Consider the following 22,664-nt stretch of genomic DNA (forward strand, 5'->3'; position numbering starts at 1 on the left):
GATAGGATATCTCAAGCTGGAAGGGGCCCACAAGAATCGTGGAGTCCAACTCCTGGCTCTACACAGGGTCACTCCAAATTCAACCCTTGTGTCTGAGAACATTGTCTTGAACTCTGGCAGGCTTGGAGCAATGACCACTGCTCTGGGGAGCCTGTTCCAGTCCTCCATTATACATTTGGAATAAAGATTTGGGAAGGACTGCCACCATATTATAAACATAAGCGTGCTGACAATTAGTAATAAACATTAAGTAATGGAGAAACTGAAAAATGTGAACTATTTTTAACTAGGTGGGTAAGTCAAATATTTTATAACTGCTATTCATAAATGTGACAAGTTCTTTTTAACATGGAAATGTGAAACTAATAATGCAAATTAAATAAAAGCTAATAAAAAGACCACATTGGTTTCTGCATATAGACCCTTATAGTTGGTCCTTTGGATGTAACTGATGAAATATCATTTTCCTGGGTTGGTGGTGACATGCCATTGCTTTATTACGTTCCTGACCATGAGATCTCATATGCCACCTACTGGACAGATGTTTTAAGTTAATTTAATGTGCACACTGTGAACAGAGATTATAGGCACACTGCCAGTAAGTCTCTGTGATTGTTTTACTGCATGGAGACTCAAAATACAATTCCCTTTTAGAGAATTGAAAGATTTCCACAGACTTCAATGAGGTTTGAATTTGACCATAATTCAATGCTGTAGGAAAAGCATGCATTGTTCTTCCTCTTAATTATTTATTTATATAAAAGATCTATTTTAACAGCTTATTGTCAAACACTTCTTGACAGCAAGTTACCTAGAACATACAATGAAAAGAAGTATTTCATGGCCATATATACCACTGCCCATATCCATCATATTCATTCATTTTTTTAATACTTGTTGACTAAATGAATGGTAATAAAATAACCGCTTTCCTCACTTCATTTAAGAACAGAAAGTCCTATTAGTAAATTATTTCCAGTAGTTCCATTTTTTTTTTCCTTTTTAACAGACCTCATAATAATGCTGACTGTACAAAAAAAGAATTAAAATAATAATAAAAAATAATCTCAAGAGAGATGCCCTCACAATACTGTTCATTACTGAAGGTGCTTCCTGTGCAGAGAAGCCCAGCAGGCAGACATGGAAATGCCCAGCAGTCATCACACCTCTTACATTCCAATAGCCTGCAATGGACATAGGATGGAGTCAGCATGTGACATCCACAACAAGTGAATGGAGATGAGCTTCTGTGATGCAAAACCCCATAGGGAACCTGGAAGGCAGGATTTTATGGTGCTGTCCACCCAGTCAGCTACAAGAGGTAGCAGGGCAAGAGAAAAAACAAAAATTATTTAAGTCAGAAGCAGATACCAAAACACCACTAATACTGGATGTCTGATACAAAGCTGGATGTTACATCCAACTTTAAGAAGGACAATGTATCCTCTGGATTTGCAGGAGGCAGTCTGGCACTCAGCAGGGAAGAATCATGCCTGGGGATTTTTCACTTGCAGGATTTTCCATCCTGCAAAAATTATTGTGTTATTCTTATCAGGCAGGCACGAGTGTGTGAGATCAGAGCTATGTTTTAAATGAAAACTACCAGAAGGGAGGACACTACTCTGTTTTTGTTTTTTGTTTTTTTTTTGAGTGAAAATTTACTGGAAATACCCCTCCTAAAAAACAATTCAGATGTTGACAGTTATGAAGGCTTTATTTGTACAGTGTTTCCATGAGAGGACCCATTTTAGAAAAGGAACCCTGAGAAAAGCTTTGAGGAATTGCAGAGAGGCCAAGTGAGCAAACAGAATGTTCTGAAATTTCCTTTTTTGAACAATGTTAATATATTATTTAAACCAGCTTGTAATTCCAAACGAAGACTGAAATCTCCAAACAAATCTGTCTCACGACAACCATGTCTTGCTTTGGAAAATTAATGTCTTAATTGCCTTAAGATTACAGGCATAAACAGTGGTAAAGCTTTAAATGGGGGTAACACATGTTATGGAGCCTATCTGCCTTCTTATTATTGATGCCATGTGCAATAATAGTGACAAGAACTGCTGTTATGGTCAGCATGGACAAAGCTTAATCTTTGGAGAAGGAGCCATTTTAAATTCATCACTGCTGATTATCTTCGCTGACAGGGACCTCGTTGTTTTGTAACTATATTGCTTTAACTACACTTTAATTCTAAATGCTAATCTATTGTGATCATATAGATAAATAAGAAGAAGAACGAACAATCCACTGCACTTCAGGCTAGAAGATGGTTTTGCTTAAAACTCTGTGATTAGGCAAGTACAGCTAATATCTGTTTATTACCATAAAGATATACTGAGAGAATTCTAGGCTTAGATAAGATAAGATAAATAATCCTTTAAAACCTAATGTCATGCTTAAGGCAGGGATTATCTTGCTGCTGTTAAACTGCCATTATACTAAATTCAAAAAGTCAAGATTAATCAAAGGAAAAAATCACCACTGAGCAGTAACATCTGGTAAGATTTTCTTTTTATCTTTGGAATTTTTCTGTAAGGAGGCTAAGAAAGTGTTTTGGTTTTTTTCTGACTTGGGTTGGAAAAAAAAAATTGAAATCTCGTCACCAACTGCTGCAAAGAATTTCCATGCTTTGTCCTTCCCTGAAGAGTTTTGGTAGTAGATTTTATGTGCAACGTAGAGAATGGGTGGACTGTATTGGATATTCATTCCCATCACTCAACTTCATGGCAATAGCATTTTCAACACTCCTAGCCAAACTGAGTGTGTATGTGTTTCTGTATATTTTATTTGTGTAAGTGAGTCAACAGCAACTACAACATGTTCTCGCCATAAAAAAGCTTAAAAAACGGGTAAGTGTTAAGTTTTAGCTCAAGATTCTGCAGTCTTGACTCTCGGTGTGGATTCTGCCATCTCATTAGCCAAGGCTGTGCTGCAGTCACACACCAGTAAAAACGCAATTTCATTTATTTAAGACAGATCCTAGAGCATTTCAGATAACAGATCTTCTACTGACAAGGTTCTATTAGCTTTTTTCCTGCTTGATTTTCTTTTACTTGTGGACTCAGGGCCCTTAAAATTGCTGGAATGGAAATCTGGAATGGGCTGTAGTGTCTGTGTAGACAAGGGATACTTAGTTCTGTGTCTTCATTTCATTCAGCCTGACCTGACCCACTCATTCATTGGATGGAACAGTTAGGGACTTATTGAGGTAACTGAAATCAAGTTCAGGTGGGATGGACATGTCAGTAAAAGAGAATAAAAAAACAACTTGCTGAAATGACATTCTTATAGACTTATATATATATATTCTTATTCTTTGAGAGAGAGACAAAGTGAAACCCTCACTTAAACACTGCTTACCTCAGGTTCCCCGTGTTTAAAAAGCATTTGGGGTGAAAATGGGGAAACATTCTCCAGATTATGGAAGCTCCTACAAGTGCAACAAACAGATTTTCAGTACTGTACAAACGCACTGGGATAATGGATAGGCTCATTTTAATAAAATAAGCTGCATATACTCTGTTCAATTATTTTCTGGTTTGTGTGTTATGAGTGAAACCCTGTTACCACATGCGTGGTAAGTCTGTGAATGCGTTGTGCAGAATGGGCCATTTCTGTCTCTTGGCAGGGAACAGATTACACAGTATTACAATTATTAAAATTCTAATTTGGGGCCAGGTTTTGCCCTCAGGTACTTCCTTAATTTCAGGAGGAGTCGTGCATATTTATCTGATTGAAGAATTTGGACATTAACATTCTTTTATTCTTTCACAAGAATATGCACCAGCCAAACCTAAAATCTGAATACAGCAGGGATAGGATTCCTATCAGGAGACAAATGTCAGTAACTGCTCTGTTTTGATAAGGTAAAGCGATTTCCTTGTAAGGGAGTGGGAGATGGAGCAGAAGGAAGGAAAGAAGGATCTTCTTCCAGATCCCTTGTAGGCTTGTTTTTAAATTACATCTTCGGATCTAACAACAGGTTTGGCAAGTGTTTGCTTAGCAAATGCTGAAACTATGCCAGGTTTTCTTTGCTGGTTTGTTGTAGAGTGTGCATTTTTAAAATACACTGTAATCATTTCAGACCACGTAATTAGAAACACAAAGCAGTTTACTGAAACATAGTGATATATTAAGAGTTCAGTTAATTACATGTAAAGAAACAGGATAAACTTCAAAACCTTTACGCAGTTGCTATTTTATTTGCAACTGGGGCATGTTGATGGGACTTTGCCTGCTTAACACTGAGTAGGAGTTTAGAATTTTAACCTGAGGGTAAAATTTTCAAAAGCATTTAAGTGACTGGCTCAGTGAAAATCTATAGGACTTTTACTCCTTAGGGCAACATTTTAGAAAGTATGTAGACACCAAAGTCCAGTTTACTTCAAGGTCTATGTATATCAAAAAATACCTCCTTACTGCCTCAAATATCTTAAAAATAAAAATAATAATAAAGAAAAACACATGACATTTCAGTGCCATCTGAGTTACCCCAGTGTTATCCCAAATAGACAAGTTATTTCTCTCATAGCTTTACAACTTGTAAAACCCTCTTTTGTTTTTATTTCCTCCTCAGTGTAGGCAGAAAATCACAGAACATGCTTTGGGGAACAGTAAGCCACACTGTCTTCAGTCTGGTAATAAAATCTACTTTACATTTTCTGATAATTTCCAAATAAACTCAAATATTTCCCCTTTTTTAGTCTATATTTCTCATCTTTTTTTGATGGAAGTGATGAATCGCTTCCTTTGAAGCCAAAGCCTGACCTAAATTATTCTGTCTACATTATGTATAAGAGAAAGTGGAAATAAATAAAACTGAAAAGCAAAATGTTCAGGAGCGGAAAAAGACATAAATCAGAACTAATTAACCACTCTCATTAATGAAAATATATGTTGTGCTTTCTGTTGAATCTCTCAAATGTAATTTACTGAGAAAATTAAAAAGAGACATTTAATTCTGAAAAAAAAGTCAGTATTCAAAAAATCTTTGGTTTGGGAATTTGCGGGGGTTCTCCTCCTCCTCTAACATGTTTTCTGCGTGAGCTTTAAAGTATGCTAACTTGTTTCACAACAGCTTACAAGTTCTCAACAGTTACATTTATTACAATTTTACCTCACTTTCAGACAAGCTCTCTTATCATGCTCCAAATCACATTTTACACTACTTTGAAGTCTGTTACTAATATGCTTATTGCTTAACAGAAAATAGCCTGACAGTCATCTCTGTTTTAAGGTGCAAAATAATAAATGTCAGTCTGTTTTTTGAGCCTGCATTTTGGAAACAAGTCAGAATTGCAATGCTCTAATTGTCTTCTCTGTGGGTTTAATGATAAAAACACAAAAATGAATTTTATTCCTTCTTTTCTCATGCAGCCTTCATTCTAATCCTTACCATTCCATGCCACTGTTAGTATAAGGCAGGTCCAAATTACTGAAAAACTGTGAATTCCTTCTTCTTTTGTGCATGTTCTCTGCACGAGTTGCAAAGATGAGGCTCTCCGGTAGTCGTTTGTCATGTCAGTGCATCCTCTGCTATTCCCTGTGGCTCTTCTACGCTGCCAGACAGGTGTGTGCGCTCTGCACAAAACTTTGCCCTTCAGACATCGTTACAGTGCCTAAGAGACGTGGAGGATAGCACCCTGTCAGGCTTACAAATGACCATGGAGTCATCTATGCAGAAGGGAATTCTCTTTGGGTATGTTAGCAGAACACATGTATTGTGTGTCATGTATTCTACATAAGTAGAGAGAAGTATGTGTTTTTCTGTCACAGAAAATGACAAACACAAGATTTAAGGTGTGAATAACTCTGGATCTTATTCTCTGTAAGAATGATGAATTATTTTACCGCTCTATTCAGATCCATGAGAAGCCAGGCTGTTAAGATACAAGAAGCAGTTAAGTAGAAAAAAAAAACCCACATAGATAAGGTGTACCTCTTTATCCCTGGTACATGTACAAACATTTACATTAATCCAGTTAGCAGGTGGGAAGCCTTCCCCACAGCCACCTTTCCAGGATCTGAGTAAACACCAGGCTTTACGCCACGCCGAGCAGCAGAAGGGAGCACTCATGGATCTTTAAGAGCTGTGAAATCCAGCCTTCTGTGCCCTTTACTCTGAGCATTCATCCCTCCCGATGCAGATACAGCCACTGTGCCCTGGCTGATCTTAAGTGTCATAATGACAGATAAAGAAGAGAGAATTTATTGCCTAGGACTCAAAGCATATAGGTTTTATAGATCAATAAGAACATCCTGAGCTATGCCCGGAGGCAAAAAGGAAGCCAGTACAGACTTCAAAGACCTTGTGTAATATATTCCTCATGGCCAGTATTACAGATTAAGCACACAGCAATGTTCTACATGAATCTGACTGGAATAAGGACAGACTATGCATTGTATTAGTCGTTTTTTTTTTTTTTTTTTTTTTTGGAGGCTACAAAGGCATAGGTAACTTAGAGCCTTCACCTCATCCCAATTACCTAAATAAAGATAGAAAAAATTGCTTTAAATCTAGGAAATGTTCGTCAGCTGAGCTAAGTCAGCTGAGTTAAGAAACACCTTTTGATCATGGGTTTTGCTAAGGAAGAGCATTACAATTTGACAGTCCAGCATTTATTCCCCTCATGCGACTTCTGATCTCTTTCAGGAAAACAGACAAAATGAAGGGCTTCAAACTCAAGGTTTGACAACACAATGTACAAAGTCAGTGAACTGACAAACTCCTCAGTAGCCTGCTCACTTCTCAAAGAGGCAGACTAACAGTACCGACATGGGCAGTGGAATCATGGGATTTTGTACAGTATTTGTACTAAGTGGAAAGTACAGAAGAAATTAAAATAATATCTGCAGCCAACTTGTGCATAGAAAAATGCTTTTTACAAAGGCTGTCTTGAGGTCTTCCTTCTCTAAGTAATAAGAGCAAGATAAGCACGTGACAAACTTTATGCTTGTTTTTAACCCAAATCTGAAAGGATGAAAGAGAAAGCTAAAAATGTTAAGCTGTAGCAAGATGCAGTCCTTGCAGATGCAGTCCTACGAGCAATCCAAGTTCCCACACTTTTTTTCCTGGAAGAAGATTATATGCCTTATTTCAAACAACACAACTATCAAGGAAACTTCTGACTTTCCCAAGTCCTGCGTAACGTGGGAAAAGCTTTCTAACTAGGAAGAGGTCCCCTGGCTGGTATCCACAGGTACTGCAAAAACCTGAAAATGAATTCCATGTTTTTAATTATATTGTGTCAGTTCAGCACAGAGACTATCCTACAGAGAAGGTGAGATATGTGAAGCTCTGTGAACATGAGAAAAAATGAAGTAGAATGTGAACATACACATAGCAGATCTTTGGTTAGCTGTTGCTTAAGATAAATAATGAACAAATATTAATGGTTCTGTAATGTAATTCTTTGACAATTTGTTTAAGGAATCTTTCATTTTCTACATAGTTTAGAGGAAAGGTAACATTTATACCTTCACTTTGGGGCTAAATAAGATGTTCCATGAGACCAGTGCATTGTTAGGATTTAGCAGTGATCCCACTCCTCCACACACTGCCCTGCTGAAGGATGTCTGCCTTGCAACATTCTTGTTATTCCAGAACTGGGTTGGGCTAGTCATAATAGATGCAGGCAATCAACTCACTTCCCCACACACAGCTCCACCAGTAAAACTCACTTCACCGTGCAACACTCCTGTTTTTCTCGTGCCTTCTAAGCAAAAGCAATTTGGTACTGACTAGATCTGTCCTTACTCCTGATGAAAGCCATGGTAACTTCTGTAGTGATGCAAGAGGAACATGGTGCTGATGCAGATGAATGTTTGCTTGTGACTAGGAAGAAACAAACTTGTCTTTGAATTTCTAGGGTTTTGATCCTGGCAGTAGAGGTAACTGATCTGTGTTCCAGTTCTGCTTTCATTACAGCTAATAAAATACAGGATGACTCTATAGATAGCAGTGAGATTAGATGCTAATCTTTATATGATGTTGACTATTGCACAGTTATGCTTTTTGCAGAGAAAAAAGTTTCCGTTTATTTAGAACACTACAGCTTTCAGTGTTGATCACAGTTGTTTTATTTATAATGAAAATCTATAGAACATTCACCACTGATGCAAACAAGCAAACAAGCATTGGCCTACTGACAGCATCTCAGCTTACACCAGTGTTTGGATTTGGGCCATGAAATTTCATGGAAAATCAAATAAGTGTGTGACATAGTAAAATCACATGTCAAAATAAGGACTATTCTTTCCTCTTTGTTTTCCTTTTTTACATGAAATAATACATTATTATACAATATACAACAATGCTCTAGGCAATGTACAAAACGAAAAAAAGATGAGTTTGGTGAATGAGCATAGCGTGAGGCTATGAATATGGATATGTTTGCACTAGAGCCTAGAGGAGATGCTTTTTATGCGTGGTGATACAGAACTGCATACTTGCAACTGCGCACACCAGGGAAAGAATATTCCCCTAAAACAAGGAGTTTCTCTAGCAGTGCTCCTTGTTGATCAAAGCTGCATAATTTAAAGCAGCTAGAGGCAACTTTAAATTATTCACAATACATTTTTTGTGAGTGATCTTGGTATATAGCAGACAGCTTTTGGGTTACCAGCAGTTTCCTGTAAGTTCTGTAAACTCTGGCATCCTTACAGAACCGTCGAGTTTTCTGAAAGGCACATTCGAAAAGAAGGGAAGTCACTTTGCACAACAGTAGCCGAAGGGACCCATTCTGCCACTTCGTGTTAGTCACATCGCACAGAGATGCTGCGCATGCAAGGCGACACGGGACGGCGGGGCAGAGCCTCTCGGTCCCAGACCCAGCGTTCCCGTGCGGTTCGCGACAGCTTCCCGATACCCTCAAAAGCCCCAGGCAGGAATCCTGCAATTAGCGCATCTAACTCCTCCTTTACTGCAAGCTTCTCTCCCATTGGTAAAAGGTCTTCCAGGCTCATGTGGGGATCCCACCCCTTTTGTGGGTTTTCATTCTGAAGCTATCCACAACTTTACACCTGAATGAATGCCAAGCCTTTCTGAATATATAAAGGAAACCTCGAAGAGCAATTTCAGAGTTACCGAGAACAAGCAGAAGAAAAACATTTCATCCGGCTCCGTCAGACAGAGACCGAACCAACCATGCTTCTCCCCGCCATTCACTTCTACGGCTTACTCCTAGCTTGCACCTTCACTAGAAGCTACTCGGCTTTCAAGAACGATGCCACGGAGATACTTTATTCCCACGTTGTTAAGCCTGCCCCCGCGAGCCCGAGCAGCAACAGCACGTTGAATCAAGCCAGGAACGGAGGAAGGCACTACGCCGGCACGGGCTCCGACCGTCACAGTGAGTATCCCACCGGCGGCCCCTCCACCGCGGCTTCTGGTCCCCGGCCCCGGAGCCCTCCGAGCGCAGCGCCCCGGGGAGCGGGCCGAGGGAAGATGCTGCTGCCAGTGGCTCTGCTCCGTCTCGCCCCCGAGCACGCCGGCCCCTGCAAGTCCTGTAGGACCGGCTCTCGGGCAGGTTGCTTCCCCAGGGAAGTTCAGCCAGGTTTGGTGGGTTATCCGGCAGGGAAGAGAGATAAAGGGAAAGGAGCGGGAGGCACTTCCAAAGCGCTCGCTTTCCTAACTCGCCCTCCCGCTGCGGGCAGGGGAGGTGTCTGGGCTACTTCTCAAATGCAATAAATAAACTCTGAATTTTGTTCCCGCCGTTTAGTTTTACTTCCTGCTGTAGCACTCACTGCTTAACACCTCCAGCAAAAGTAAACAAATCAGCTCATCATTTACCTATGAGCTCTGCTTTAACTTGCCTTTTTGTTTCTGGTCCTTTCCCGGTGAGTTTATGTCTGTATGTTAGATACATGGGGATCTGGAAACATTCTGCTTTCTGTTCCCTTCCCTGCCTGCCTCCTTAAAATGAAAGATATCCAAACAGACACACACCCACCCACAACGATTTGATTAAAAATAGCGTCATCCCTGGAAAGTGAAGGTAAAAAGTGACACGGATACCTTTCAGCTAAGCCAGGTGTGTCAGCTTCTATGAATGCTAAGGGTTTAAGTGCACAGGAAACATCTCATCATTATGAGATTACTGGAGCAGCCCAGTAGGCATTCACTGTCAATGAGCTGTCACTAGAGAAAAGCTGAGCCAGTAAAGGCATAAAAACAGGAGAGACAAACTCAAATCTCTTACTAGCTGCTTCCAGGTACATTCCTGAGTGCAGCTGCAGGAAGGCAAGCATGAATTTCTTCTGTGAGTCAGACAGGAGGCCACTGCTGCAAATGGCCCCTCAGCTCAGCCTGCAGTCCCCACAGTCTGCCCATCCTGAGACACAGGCCAGGGTGAAGTAAACTCATAACCTCAGCTCTGTGCCCTAGTTCAGAACCTGCTTACAAAAATCCAAGTAGAAACAGAAGCAGCCTGTAGCAGTGATATGTAGATGTACCTTCAAAGAGTTTTATGATTCACTCTGAAATGTTTCTAGTAATTACTCCTATTTTAAAGGCGTTAGTTAATTGCATTGTGTGTAGAATTTGTGCCATAATTGTCCTTCGGAAAGAGGGAGAGCATAGCCAGTAAAAATTGCTTATTACAATTAAGTGCGCTGTGGGCGTTTATTTCAAAGTGTAATTACTGAAATAAACAGTTGTGTTTATTGCAGGGTGCAGAGCTGCACATACAGACGGGTACAAACTTGCCTGTATTAGAAGCTCTGCATTTTGCTTCTCTGTCGATTGCCTGAGAGAATTTGCAGGATCCTCTATGTTACCTATAATAAAAAGACTACTACAAATAGAAAGATGGTGTTTCCCTGTGGGCATGTTGGTCACACTGAAATCACTGCTGCTAACCATTCAAACTGTATGCAAAACACCATTCCCCAGGAACTTCAGCTGTTGTCACTTTTACAGTATCTGTGTTCAGAGCAATAGTGCTCATGGGAGACTCAGTCTGCTGAAACTATGGAATGAGAAGAAGCACTATTTAAAATTAATTTAAAAGCATATAAACAGTTTCCAAAGCACTGTTTCCCACTCGCTAATGATACAACATTATTGTTGTAAACATCACAGAGCAAGTTCCCTAGACTGAGAACAAGGAGGAAACATTTCTTCCCTTGGGGCATTTTTTCTCTTCCAAAAGGTATGTCCCTGAGAAGAACAGAGAATAAAATTGCCTCTTCTACCACAACTGCTGAAGCGCATATAATTACCATTTCTTTATACTGTGGTAATACTCAGAGATACCATCAGTGCTCAAGGCCCTTGTGTTGGGGGTCACAACATTAAAAAGATATCCTAGCCTACTTCAACTACTGCAAAATGTAGCTTGTTAGGGGGAAAATGACCGGTTAAGGAAATCTTTGTGTTCTGAATCTCATTTTTTATTATTGTGTGCATTCTGCAGATCGCGTTCAAGTTGGCTGCCGGGAACTGCGATCCACCAAGTACATTTCAGATGGCCAGTGCACCAGCATCAATCCCCTGAAGGAGCTGGTGTGTGCTGGTGAATGTCTCCCTTTGCCGCTTCTGCCCAACTGGATTGGAGGAGGTTATGGAACCAAGTACTGGAGCAGACGGAGCTCGCAAGAGTGGAGATGTGTCAATGACAAAACTCGCACCCAGAGAATCCAGCTGCAGTGCCAGGATGGAAGTATAAGAACCTACAAAATAACTGTGGTCACGGCCTGCAAGTGCAAGCGATACACCAGGCAGCACAATGAATCCAGCCACAACTTCGAGGGAACCTCTCAAGCAAAGCCTGTCCAGCATCACAAAGAGAGAAAAAGAGCCAGTAAATCCAGCAAACTTAGTACAAGTTAGAAGTCAGAGGTTCTCTCCTCTCCTGCTCTTCCTGCCAAAACTGAACTCACCTGTAATCATTTGCTTTACAGTTCTGACTGCTTAAAGACAAGTCTGCCATTGCTTTGTTCTCAGATGATACTGCACGCTTATTGTTTTGACCAAAATCAAAAGGGGCATTCTCAGCATATGGACCTTTTCGGGTGATTTTCCAAAAGCTCAAGATGGGCAGTAACACAAACCTTCCAAACCCTCACTTCAAAGTTTTATGTTCCCTCCAGCCATGGAGGCAAAGAAAAGTTGCCATGAATATTCACGGAAGCCTGTTTTGTAAAATGATGCTTTGTTGTATGTCTTCACAACAACAGTTTATTATCACGCCTACTGCCTTCTCTATCATGTTTTATGAACTTCTGACAACAGCTTACAAATGCTACACCAAGTATCTGCTTCCAGATTCATTCTAAAAAAAGAATGCCTTGCATGCTAATCTTTCTCCTGTCTCAGTATACCAAAAATGAAAATGCATGGCAGCATTCAAAAAGTAAAGCTGAACAAACTATTTATTTGTTGTTGTAATTATTTAATGAGCTTTTGTATGTGTTATTTCCCTCCAAAATGTTCTTGTGTTTATAGCTTTTCTCATGTATCAAAGTATTCTGCTATGATTTGTGGCTGGATTAGAACATACATTTTGTAGATAATGTAAAATAGATGTTCTAGCATTCTTGGTATATATATTTTCATTTTGAACATTGATAGACTTAGGTGTTATTTTGAACTACCAATATAAAAATTTGTTTTTTCATTCTCCACTTCATATTATTTTTGTTTAAAAGTGTGCAATCAAAAGACAGATATGACTTCCTTTCAAATTCATTGGTTTCTTTCTTTTTTTTTTTTTTTGTACAAAAAATAAACACTGCTAAGAAACTGTATTGTCTGTCTCTATGTACAAAAATATACACATTTTAATCAGTTACAATGCTTAATCTTAAAAAGTGGGAAAACAATCATTATTTGGTCCAAATTATCTATCCACGAGATTTAATACAAAATAATATTTCTGCAGATTCTTTTGAGATGTAAAAATCTTATCTGATGGATTAACAGATGGTGCTCATTAACAGTCCACGCCAGGTTCATATGAACCAATTGTCAAGCTGTATATTGCAGGAGAAGTGTGTATTTGGGAAGTTTTACAAGCTAGTAAAACATCACTGTTTTTCTTACAATAAAGATGATGATCAATTCAACAACAAATGGCAAAAATAACAGACCACTTAATCTTTCCAGTGTAGTGTTCAGCATTATCTGCAGATATTACAGGACATATTTGGAAATCGAACCAATTCACCTCTCAGCTCAAAGTCCAGGAATCATGTCCTTATCTTTCAAACTATATTGAGATAATATGGATAAGATTTCACCAAGGTTCATAAATTATTAACTTTTATACCCTATTTGCATCCAAAGATAAGACAAGAACAGTGTAATGGAGAACTCTTGCCTAATAAGGCATCGCACAAGCTCTCTTTAACCTCCTCTTTGTTTTCTCATTCCACCTCACGCTTTAATTTCAAAAGATTCATTGTGAAGTTCTCAGCTGAGATCCTCCTTGGTTGTGTCAACAGAAACTGTTTGAAAACCATTGCTACTGCTTGGCTTACTGAATCCTAACTTTTATGTACAAAATTTGATGATTTTTCCTCGAGAATTCTCTATAGGGAAGCCAGCAGAAGCCTTACACATTTGTAGTGATTTAACTTCAAACTGCCACCTGAGGTAGCTAGGCTCTTTCTTTGGGCAGGACTTTGGCCTTTTGCATGGGAGACGAACAGGAAAGCAGAGTCAGAAAGAGGTTTGCCTTGATTAATTTTCTTAAGGCATTAAGAGGTGACATATTGTCACTTATTTCCCACACAATCTGCCTTGTATTTCATCCTGTTAGATTTGAATTCATATGGGCCCATACAAGGGTCCAGAAAACAGGCATTATATAAGAATATCCAACTAGTTCCTTCAACATTGAGCATCTCCAACATGTAAAGTTGTCAGTAGTACATAGACCATTGGTCTTATGTCTACAGTGGAGAATCTTGCCAAAGCTTCAATGAGAAAAACAGTACTGTTTAAACTGAAATAATGAAGCATATGATATACCTTCTTATGTTTGTTTCAGAGTTAAAAAGGAAGGACATGCTAGATTTTTCTTAGTTTTCACCTAAAGTATTAAGCCATATAGATGCGGTAAGCATATAAATGTTTTGAAAAAGTACACTGTAGAGGCAGATCTGGTAGGTAGTATTTGCACAGATTGGATCATGAAATAGTCCAGATTTATTGCAATGAGAGTAGACAGAAGTTGACTTTCTTGATAATATTCCAGCTTATGAGGAGAGCACTACATCTAGGGAATTCTTAAGCAAGAATTTCTTAATAGTGAATGTAATTTTATCCTGCAATGTAGATTAAGCTCACTCATCTTACTGCCTCATCTTCATCAAGGAAAGAAATATTTGTGATATCCTTCTTGGTAGATGGACAATCAGTCTCAAAAAAAGGAAGACAATCTTCACTTCCACAAAATGTGAATTTTCTCCAATTTAACATTTGAGAAAAAATAGTGATTTTTTAAAAATGTGTATTTAAACATCTTAAAAAGAACTGAGGAGTTTTATAAATTCTCATAATTGCTTTAGAAAACTAAAAGTGCATACATCAGAAATAGTCTATTAGCCTGCCATCATTATTTCTTTACTTTCCCTTTGATGAAAATTGTTCCTAGCTAAGAGGTAAATTGTTTTATAATGAATAAAAATCAATTTTCTGCAGATATCACTAGATATAAACTTGACTGATGCTGATTGTTTTGCTAGCGTGGTAGCACTCAGAAGCACACTGAAAAGAGGCAGTGGTAGATAACAGGTGCCATTAAGGCATTATCAATCATGGAGGTCACAATGGCTTGGCATTTGAAGTTCAGACTAGAAAAGCCCACTGAGAAGTTTATTTATGCATTTTTTAGCAACAGTAATGAATCCCTTCTTTCCAGCAACCCTGGAATCAAAAACAGTTCAGTCAATTGTTTGGAAATAAAGCAGACATTTGAATAACACACCATTCAAAACACCTAACTGGCAGTGATTTCTGCCAGTAAATCACTGTAGTCCTCCTAACCTTAACCTTTATATCCTTCCTCTAGAAGTGTAGCACTTAGCAAGAAAGGATGGCTCAACATTCCACTGTGGGAGTCCTGTTGCTACAATATTAACCTGGAGGTGTTCACTGGAAAATTATAAGGAATCCCTAGTGTTGGAAAGTGTCCTATTCTCATGATGCATTTCCAACCCCTTAGGCCAGGCAAGGGGCTTTGATTCTAATTTTGTTGACATACATATAAACATAGCTTCAGGCTAAAACTGAATTTTCTCTAGAGATTTATGAGTTAAACAGACATTCTATCAGTGGATTTGTTAATTTTACCCAGACGTTTCCCTCACAATAAAAAGCCAGGCCCTCCATCTTTCTGAAAGACATCCAGACTTTCAGTTCACTTGTCATATGAGATATGTGCACTGGCACACTAGAAAAATGTGATATTGCCTACCACTGAGTTAATATGCAAATAACTACCCTCCTCAGTACTCCTGTGACAAGTAAATGCTTTTATTTTGTATAATGGTCAAGCTAGATGCCATGAAAATAATTAGGCTCTATTAATTGCTGACAAAAGTATCTACAAACACGGGATTGTAATTCTACTTTGGAGAGTGTGTTTCTGGTTCCTTCACTTTGGTTTGACAACATATCATAGTGAATGAAGTAACGTTACACCATGTAGCTGGAATTCAGGCCTTCTGAATGCCTCTACACAATAAAAAAGAAATACAGACGACCTCTTAATATAAATGAAAATCAGGACCATTTACTATGGCTGTTTGTGGAATATGGTACTCCATGAACATAAAAGGAAATTTTTAAAAAATCAGATCCTTAGGAGGCCTAAATCAGAATTTACTGTAAAAATAATAAAATTTATCTTTATAAAAATTAAAATTTATACTGTAAAAATAATAAAAAATAATAACATTTAGCAAACCTTAAAGACAACATACATTATTGAGCAGAGAAAGTTGTTACTATCTACTTAGTAGTAAATTAAAAAATAACAAGTCATCCAAAAATGTTTTGTTGAACACTTTGTCAATTTCTTGTCCCTTGCTTTGTTTATAGTAATCAAAATTAAAAACTAACACATACAGGCATTCCAAAAAGAGATTGAAAATAGTTCTGTACCAAAAAGCAATTGTGCTGGTGCAAATATAGTTCAAAACAGCTAACAGTTTTAATAGTGAGACAATAATACATTATTTTTGACTACTCAGAGGAAAGTTCATGCTTTGCCTTGATGCAGAACTTTCACATTTGATTTGTTTTGATAGACTTGCTGAGAAGTTACTCAGCAGGGAAATTGCAAAACAAAAAAAAACCAAACTTAACAAAAGCAGAGACCAGCTGGTAGAATCTGATGCTTTGGTGAAGCAGAGAAGAGCTAACCAGGCACATTCACTAAGGTTCTTTTATATAAAACAGAGGAGAGTTCATGGAGGGGGCCTAAGAAGAAGAGGAAGTACACATCCAGCCCTAATGCATGAACCGACTCAGAAATGGTGGGACTATGCAAAGTTGTAAAACAGATTCTGTAGCACAAAGACTGTTTTAATTGCAGCTGAAACAAGTTTAAACATCTGTTGCTTGTTAGATTATTATTTAATTTATTTACTTATTTATTCATTTATTTTTGGGATGGGTTGAAGAAAGCTCTTCTAGATTCCCTATGGCCATTAAACTGGGATGAAGAACAGAGGCCTGACTATTTCTAAAATGTAAAGCTGTAATTTTTTTCCCCCCCACTGGAAATCACAAAATAAGGAAGAAGATCAGGTTGCCCATGTTCCCCAGGGCTCCATACAACGTGGCCTTGAACATCTTGAACTCTGCCATGATTGGAAGCCTGTTTTTTTTTTTTTTTTTGTTTTTTGTTTTTTTTTTTTATAACCAAGATGATAGCATACTGTTTTAACAACTAGTGGCAGCTGTTAAGTCACAATGACAGTGGAAAACAGTCTCTGGATTTTCTGTCCCTCAACTTCCACATCTTCACCCTTATTAGGGCCACCATACATTGCACTCAGGTGGTCTGATGCCCCAATACACAATTTCCATAAGTTAGTACAAGTACAGTGGTGATGCTGAAGCTGAGAATTTAAGCCTACCCAACCGTGGCATTACTTAGCATTTGATCAAAGCACCTACAAGCCATGAAGATCATCCAGGAGCCAAGTGTTTAAGATTAGAGAGAATAATTTCTAATAAAAATTACATGAGACTTCCACCTCATGTTCCTCCACTTGCCACTGCACTCCTGAAGGCAGTAGGAGACTTTCTTGAAGTCCTTTAATCGTTTTGAATTTCACAAAAACTATTGCAGTCAGGGACTCTCACCCTTGCAAATTATTGGATGAGATACTACAGAGTAATTTCTTCTGTTTAAATTCTTTTACTTTGCATACACAATGTACCTGAGCTTAGCTCTTGAATTAACTTTCCATATCCCAAAGAAATACTCTAAAGGATTATTCAGTGGAGAAGGGATAAACACGCCACTGGAAATATAATATCTTAGGCCGAAGCTTTAAAAGTGTCTAACATCAAATTAAATCCCTTCCATTTTTTTTCCTCTAGCACTTGCTCAGAATGTGCTTTTATGCTTTCTCTGTGCATCAAATATGTATAGGCTCTAGAAGAAATGTACCTTCCAGAATCATGTAAAACAATGCCAAAAGTGTGACATAAAACACAGATAATACAGCAGGTTAAAATCAAAATACGCTTTTCAACAATAAAATACAACTAAGTGCAAGTATGGAAATACTCCACTGTGTGCAGAAACCACGTTTTCTTTACATTCATAACTGTCATATTCTCTACAAATGCTTCAATGATTAACTATCTAAAAATCATGGAGCACTTTCACCTCATCAACTAAAACTTGCAGCTCATTATACCAATCACCCTATTTTCAAGGGTGGATAGTAATAGGACAAGGTGGAATGGTTTTAAACTGAGGAAGGGGAGGTTTAGGTTAGATATTAAGAGGAAGTTTTTCACACAGAGTGGTGACACACTGGAACAGGTTGCCCAAGGAGGTTGTGGATGCCCCATCCCTGGGCGCATTCAAGGCCAGGCTGGAAGTGGCTCTGGGCAGCCTGGTCTGGTGGTTGGCGACCCTGCACATAGCAGGGGGGTTGAAACTAGATGATCATTGTGGTCCTTTTCAACCCAGGCCATTCTATGATTCTATGATTTATACCATTTTGTGAAAGATCAAACCATACATCAATAACACTTTGCAGACCTGTGCATGAAGGCAATAGCACCTAAAATTTCCTTCACAGATCTGAAGGCAATAGCACTTAAAATTTCCTTCACAGATCAGATCTATGTACACTGTATATTAGGCATATAAGCACTCTTTGATATTTGATAGCCACCTATTTACATCATTCATGTTATGTACATGTGTAACTCCCTTGCTAATGTTGTTTTGATCTCGACTTTACATAGCAATAGAAGGAAATAAATAGCATAAAGTTTATGCAAATATTCTGCATATCTATAGCATCTTTCACAAAAGAATCTAAAAGCAAGAAATAACTCTTTGCAATGGCATTTGTAAAAATACACATGTAGAAATATGCCAATATGAATAAGGTAAAAATTCCAACTTGCTAATTATGATTTGGAGGGAAAATTGTATTGCCTTTTTCAACTTTTCCCTCACTGTTGCACTGCCTCAAGCAAAGCTCCTGTAACACCGTGCCTTGGGAAACACTGACACCCCGGAAGAAACACTCTGAGACAGCTCCTAAGCAACTAGGACTGCAACAGTGAAGTAGCAAGTCAGTTTAAAAGGATAAACTTCAGGGCTGATTAGGCCTCAGTTGCAGGCAGCAAGTGGAAGATTGTGAAGGACATAAAAGACAACTTTACATGATCATTTTTTATAGTGATCAAACAGAACTGAAATGAAATATCTGGAAATAAAATGCCTGCCCAGACATTATATTTTCTCTCTCTCTCTCTTTTTTTTTTTTTTTTTTTTTTAATATACAAACTATACAGATATAGAAATGATGATGAAGCTGTAACTTTGAGATCTGGTGTAAAGAGCTACAGATAGCAACAGACATGCAAGGTAAGCCCAGAAATACTGCCCAGAAATACATTTCTTTCTAACGTTGTTCTAATCTCTTCAAATATGCAAAAAAAAAAAAACAAAAAACCATGTCTTTTCTTTGTGAACAGTGGCTCCAACAATTGCAGACAGTGATTAGTGACTTAAAGAAGCCTAAGATTGCTATTCTACTTAAATGGAAGAGCTCTCTAGAGAGAACTTGCTTACAGTACTCAACTTGTATCTTATGGCAAGCCACCATAAAATTAATAACTGTTACATATCTGTATAAAATCAGTGAAAAACAATTGGGCAAACACAAAGTTCTGGCTAAGATCCTACACTGCTCACTGCTCAGAATGCTTCAGATAAATTTGCTGCAAGAATGGGTCTCAGAATGTAAGTATTTTTAGTTTCATGTTGTCTTTTATAAATCTTGCACTTCTATACTATAGAAGTGCAATATATAATGGTGTGGGGTTTTCCTAATTTTGCTATCACAATTCACTTTAATTGGAATTTAAATATTCCCCTACTGCATGAACTCCCACTGAAACACACAGTTGTGAACCTTGCTGCTGGAGAAAAAAAGGTAAATTCATCCAACTTGGACTGCAATAGAAACAAAACGCTTTAAGAGCTTAGAGCTTTAAAAAAAGAGACAATTTCTCAGTTAATTTATGTCACACCTACAGAGGACTCACTTGCAGGTTTTGAACATCATTTCTTATAAAAAAAAATCATTCTACCTGTCCAATAATTTAATTCTCATTTAACATCCCTCATAAACACTATAATGAGTTTCAGTCACAGAAACATTTTCACATTTTCAAGCTAATTTCTCCTCTGTCATTTCATTTCAATTTGCATGTATTTTCTTTCTTCAATAGAAAAGGAATAAAACCTTTTCAAATAAATGGCAAATATAGCGCTTAATTGCAAACTAGCATTGTGGTTTCAGCTGTTATATCCCGGCACAAAAACAACGGATTAAACTGCTCTTTATTGGCTGTAAGTCAAAAAAAATTGCCTTCATTTCTCTGTATTGGGACAGAAAAAAAAAAAAGTATAAAGTTGTTCTCTCAATATCCACCAATTTACCTTCTATCCCACTTCAAACGCTTATATATGAGTCTGCATTGGACACAGTAACCATATGATTAAATTAATAAAAATGTAAAATAGAATGGCATTCAAGCAAATTATGTAATCACAAAATATTATTGTGTTTCATTGCATGTTACTATCAAATGAGTATTAAAAACATGTAAAAATAAAATCTAAATTTTCTAACTTTGCTACGGCTGTATAAATTGATAAGAATATCAAATAAAGTCTTCCTTCTTAGTCATTGTGTAAGAAAACAGAAAATTCAAGGAAAAATAGCAGTAAAATGGTTTGTCTAACCAAGACCATGGGAATCTATGTACTGAAGGGTTTACTGAAGAAATTGTTCTGGATTGCGCTGTCAATCCAGAAAAAAAGTACTAATTCCTGATTACAAAAAAATCTGAGGTACCTCTCAGACCAGAATATTAAAGCCAACATCCAAGGCACTAATTTATTTAGCATTTCCGTCTCCTACAATTTTGACATTACATCTAAGGTACATGTTCTTTGTCACAACTATTTCTGAGCCAAGGATGAGGAGAGGAGGTTTTTTTCACTACTAGAATAGCACAATTGTGTGAAGGTTTGAAAGGTAGAAGCAGAGAGGTTTCATACTTAACAAGCTACCCAGAGAAGTTAAAAAATACACGTTAGAAAATGAACATATAAACTCTTTCCCTGCACAAGAGATAATTTCTTCAGGACAGATCAAGCCTCACCCACTTAACATAATAAAGAAAATGGGCTTCAGAACAAGAACAGAACCAACTTTTACATATGGTCTTCTATCCTGAATTTCTATTGGCTCTTTAACTCTGACAGAATAAATTAACATATATGAAAGAAACAAAACGGGGGAAAACTACCTGGGCAAGACAAAATAAAACAGACTGTTGGAATAGAGGAAAAAGTTTAAAATCATAATTTCAAGAAGTCATGAGCTTACTTTGCTGATGACAGCAACACAAACAAGAAAAAAATCTGCTAGATAAGCTACACCTGCCTAGAGTAACAACTGTGCTCTTCATAAACTGAAGGAGAAGACATGGGTCAGGAATTCAGAATGTCTGCTATAAAAAAAAAAAAAGAGAGAAAAATGGGAATGTTGCATAAAAACCTGCCATAAATGTGTTTGTATACAAAGGCTACAAGAGAAGAATTCATAATAATGTATCTATGTGATGATCGTAAATACTGGATGAGCCTACCTCAAGAAGAAAATTTCATTTGGGCTATCTGGTAACAAAGAAGTGATGCTGAATGCTCGGCAATCTGCACAGAGGAGAAGAGTCAAAACAAATTCCAAAGTTCTGTAAAAGAAAACATATAAACAGATGTAATCACTTCAGCATTAGAAGTAGAGAAAGACATTTTCAAAGATGAGAAAATATGAGACCCACCAAAAATGAAAAGCAACAGGTGATTACAGTTCCTCAGCTAAGGATTTTCTAAAATCCCCTAGGAGTAACAGTCCTGAAGATGAGACTAGAAGTTGGTTGTCAGTTCAGCTTTCAGTTAATGTTTTCAGCGACACAGGGGGTCCCTATTCCAGAAGTTATTCAGCACACACATTCCTTCCCTTCTTTTATACGTCTATTTTCTTTGTTTGCCATCAGTCCCTCCCATGTTCCATTGCATGGTGCTAGTTGACGTGATTTCTGTTCACTGCCTCAGCTGTCAAAACAGCTCTGCATGCAAAGCATGTTATGTTTCCATTGCATTGTACAATTTTTCATGACCCTCCTACTACTGTAGGTACCAAAAACTACAGTGAATTCTCCTCTTGCCAAGAGGCATCACTTCATTTCCACTGAATGACTTCTGCTTATGACGCCTCTGCAATCTCATACCATCATTTTACCCCAGCTCAAATATGACTCTGGCAAAGCAGCCCACCTGGCATATCACAATTTATGCTGTTTTTTTTTTCTTCTTCTTTTTTTCCCCAGACTGCTCAGCCTGACTTTCCTCACAGAAGTCTCCATCTATGTTCTACTTAGGTTCCTCTTGACACAACTCAGAGAAACATGAAAAGCTGCCAGCAAGGTAACACCTCAAAAATACAAAGGTTAGATCAAAACAGACCTACAAACTCTAAAGCCTCTGGCTATTTTTTTGGTATTGCCTGCATATATATATATATATATATATATATATATATACACATATTTCCTGTAACGTCTAAACATAAGAGCTTGGTGCCCTGCGCTCATGCCCTGGCAGAAGCAGAGCTGGCCCGACTGGGCCGCGCAGACGCTTCCCGCCATTTGCTGCCGCACCATCTAAAGCCCGCGGGCGAGGCGCCTTCCTAGCAGCCAGCACCGCCCACCGGGGCCGCCGCAGGTGGGAGCAGCCCGGCCGCGCATGCGCCGCGGGGAGCTACCCACTCGCTGCGCATTTAAAGGGGCAACGGCCACTATGCTTGCCTTATGCTATCTGCACCTTTTTAGCGTGCCGGTGCGGGCGGGCGCCTTTCTTGCTTTCCCCGCACCGAGCCCGAGG

The 22,664-nt window shown here is 38.3% G+C and overlaps 2 protein-coding genes across 2 annotated transcripts in view; both read left to right on the forward strand.

Moving 5' to 3' along the window:
* The first annotated feature begins 8,304 nt into the window (after positions 1 to 8,304).
* Positions 8,305 to 12,674, forward strand: SOSTDC1 (sclerostin domain containing 1). Its single transcript, XM_031590003.2, has 2 exons — positions 8,305 to 9,353; positions 11,418 to 12,674. The coding sequence occupies exons 1-2, from the start codon at positions 9,149 to 9,151 to the stop codon at positions 11,831 to 11,833; spliced, it is 621 nt and encodes a 206-aa protein (XP_031445863.1). The 5' UTR covers positions 8,305 to 9,148; the 3' UTR covers positions 11,834 to 12,674.
* A 9,868-nt stretch (positions 12,675 to 22,542) lies between these two features.
* CRPPA (CDP-L-ribitol pyrophosphorylase A) overlaps positions 22,543 to 22,664 on the forward strand; it is a 112,191-nt gene continuing 112,069 nt past the window's right edge. Inside the window, exon 1 of the mRNA XM_090142724.1 lies at positions 22,543 to 22,663. Within this exon, the coding sequence (XP_089998850.1) occupies positions 22,581 to 22,663 (83 nt within the window). The 5' untranslated portion in view covers positions 22,543 to 22,580. The remainder of the gene's footprint in view (position 22,664) is intronic.

This window comes from Phasianus colchicus, chromosome 6 (genome assembly GCF_987193195.1).
Source record: "Phasianus colchicus chromosome 6, bPhaCol1.hap1.1, whole genome shotgun sequence".
Taxonomy (NCBI): domain Eukaryota; kingdom Metazoa; phylum Chordata; class Aves; order Galliformes; family Phasianidae; genus Phasianus; species Phasianus colchicus.

Bases quoted from the DNA above. Each gene is read 5' to 3' on its own strand.
- SOSTDC1 (XM_031590003.2), top strand. From the start codon at position 9,149: ATGCTTCTCCCCGCCATTCACTTCTACGGCTTACTCCTAGCTTGCACC. The intron at 9,354-11,417 runs GTGAGTATCCCA...TGCATTCTGCAG, and splicing joins CACGGGCTCCGACCGTCACA to ATCGCGTTCAAGTTGGCTGC.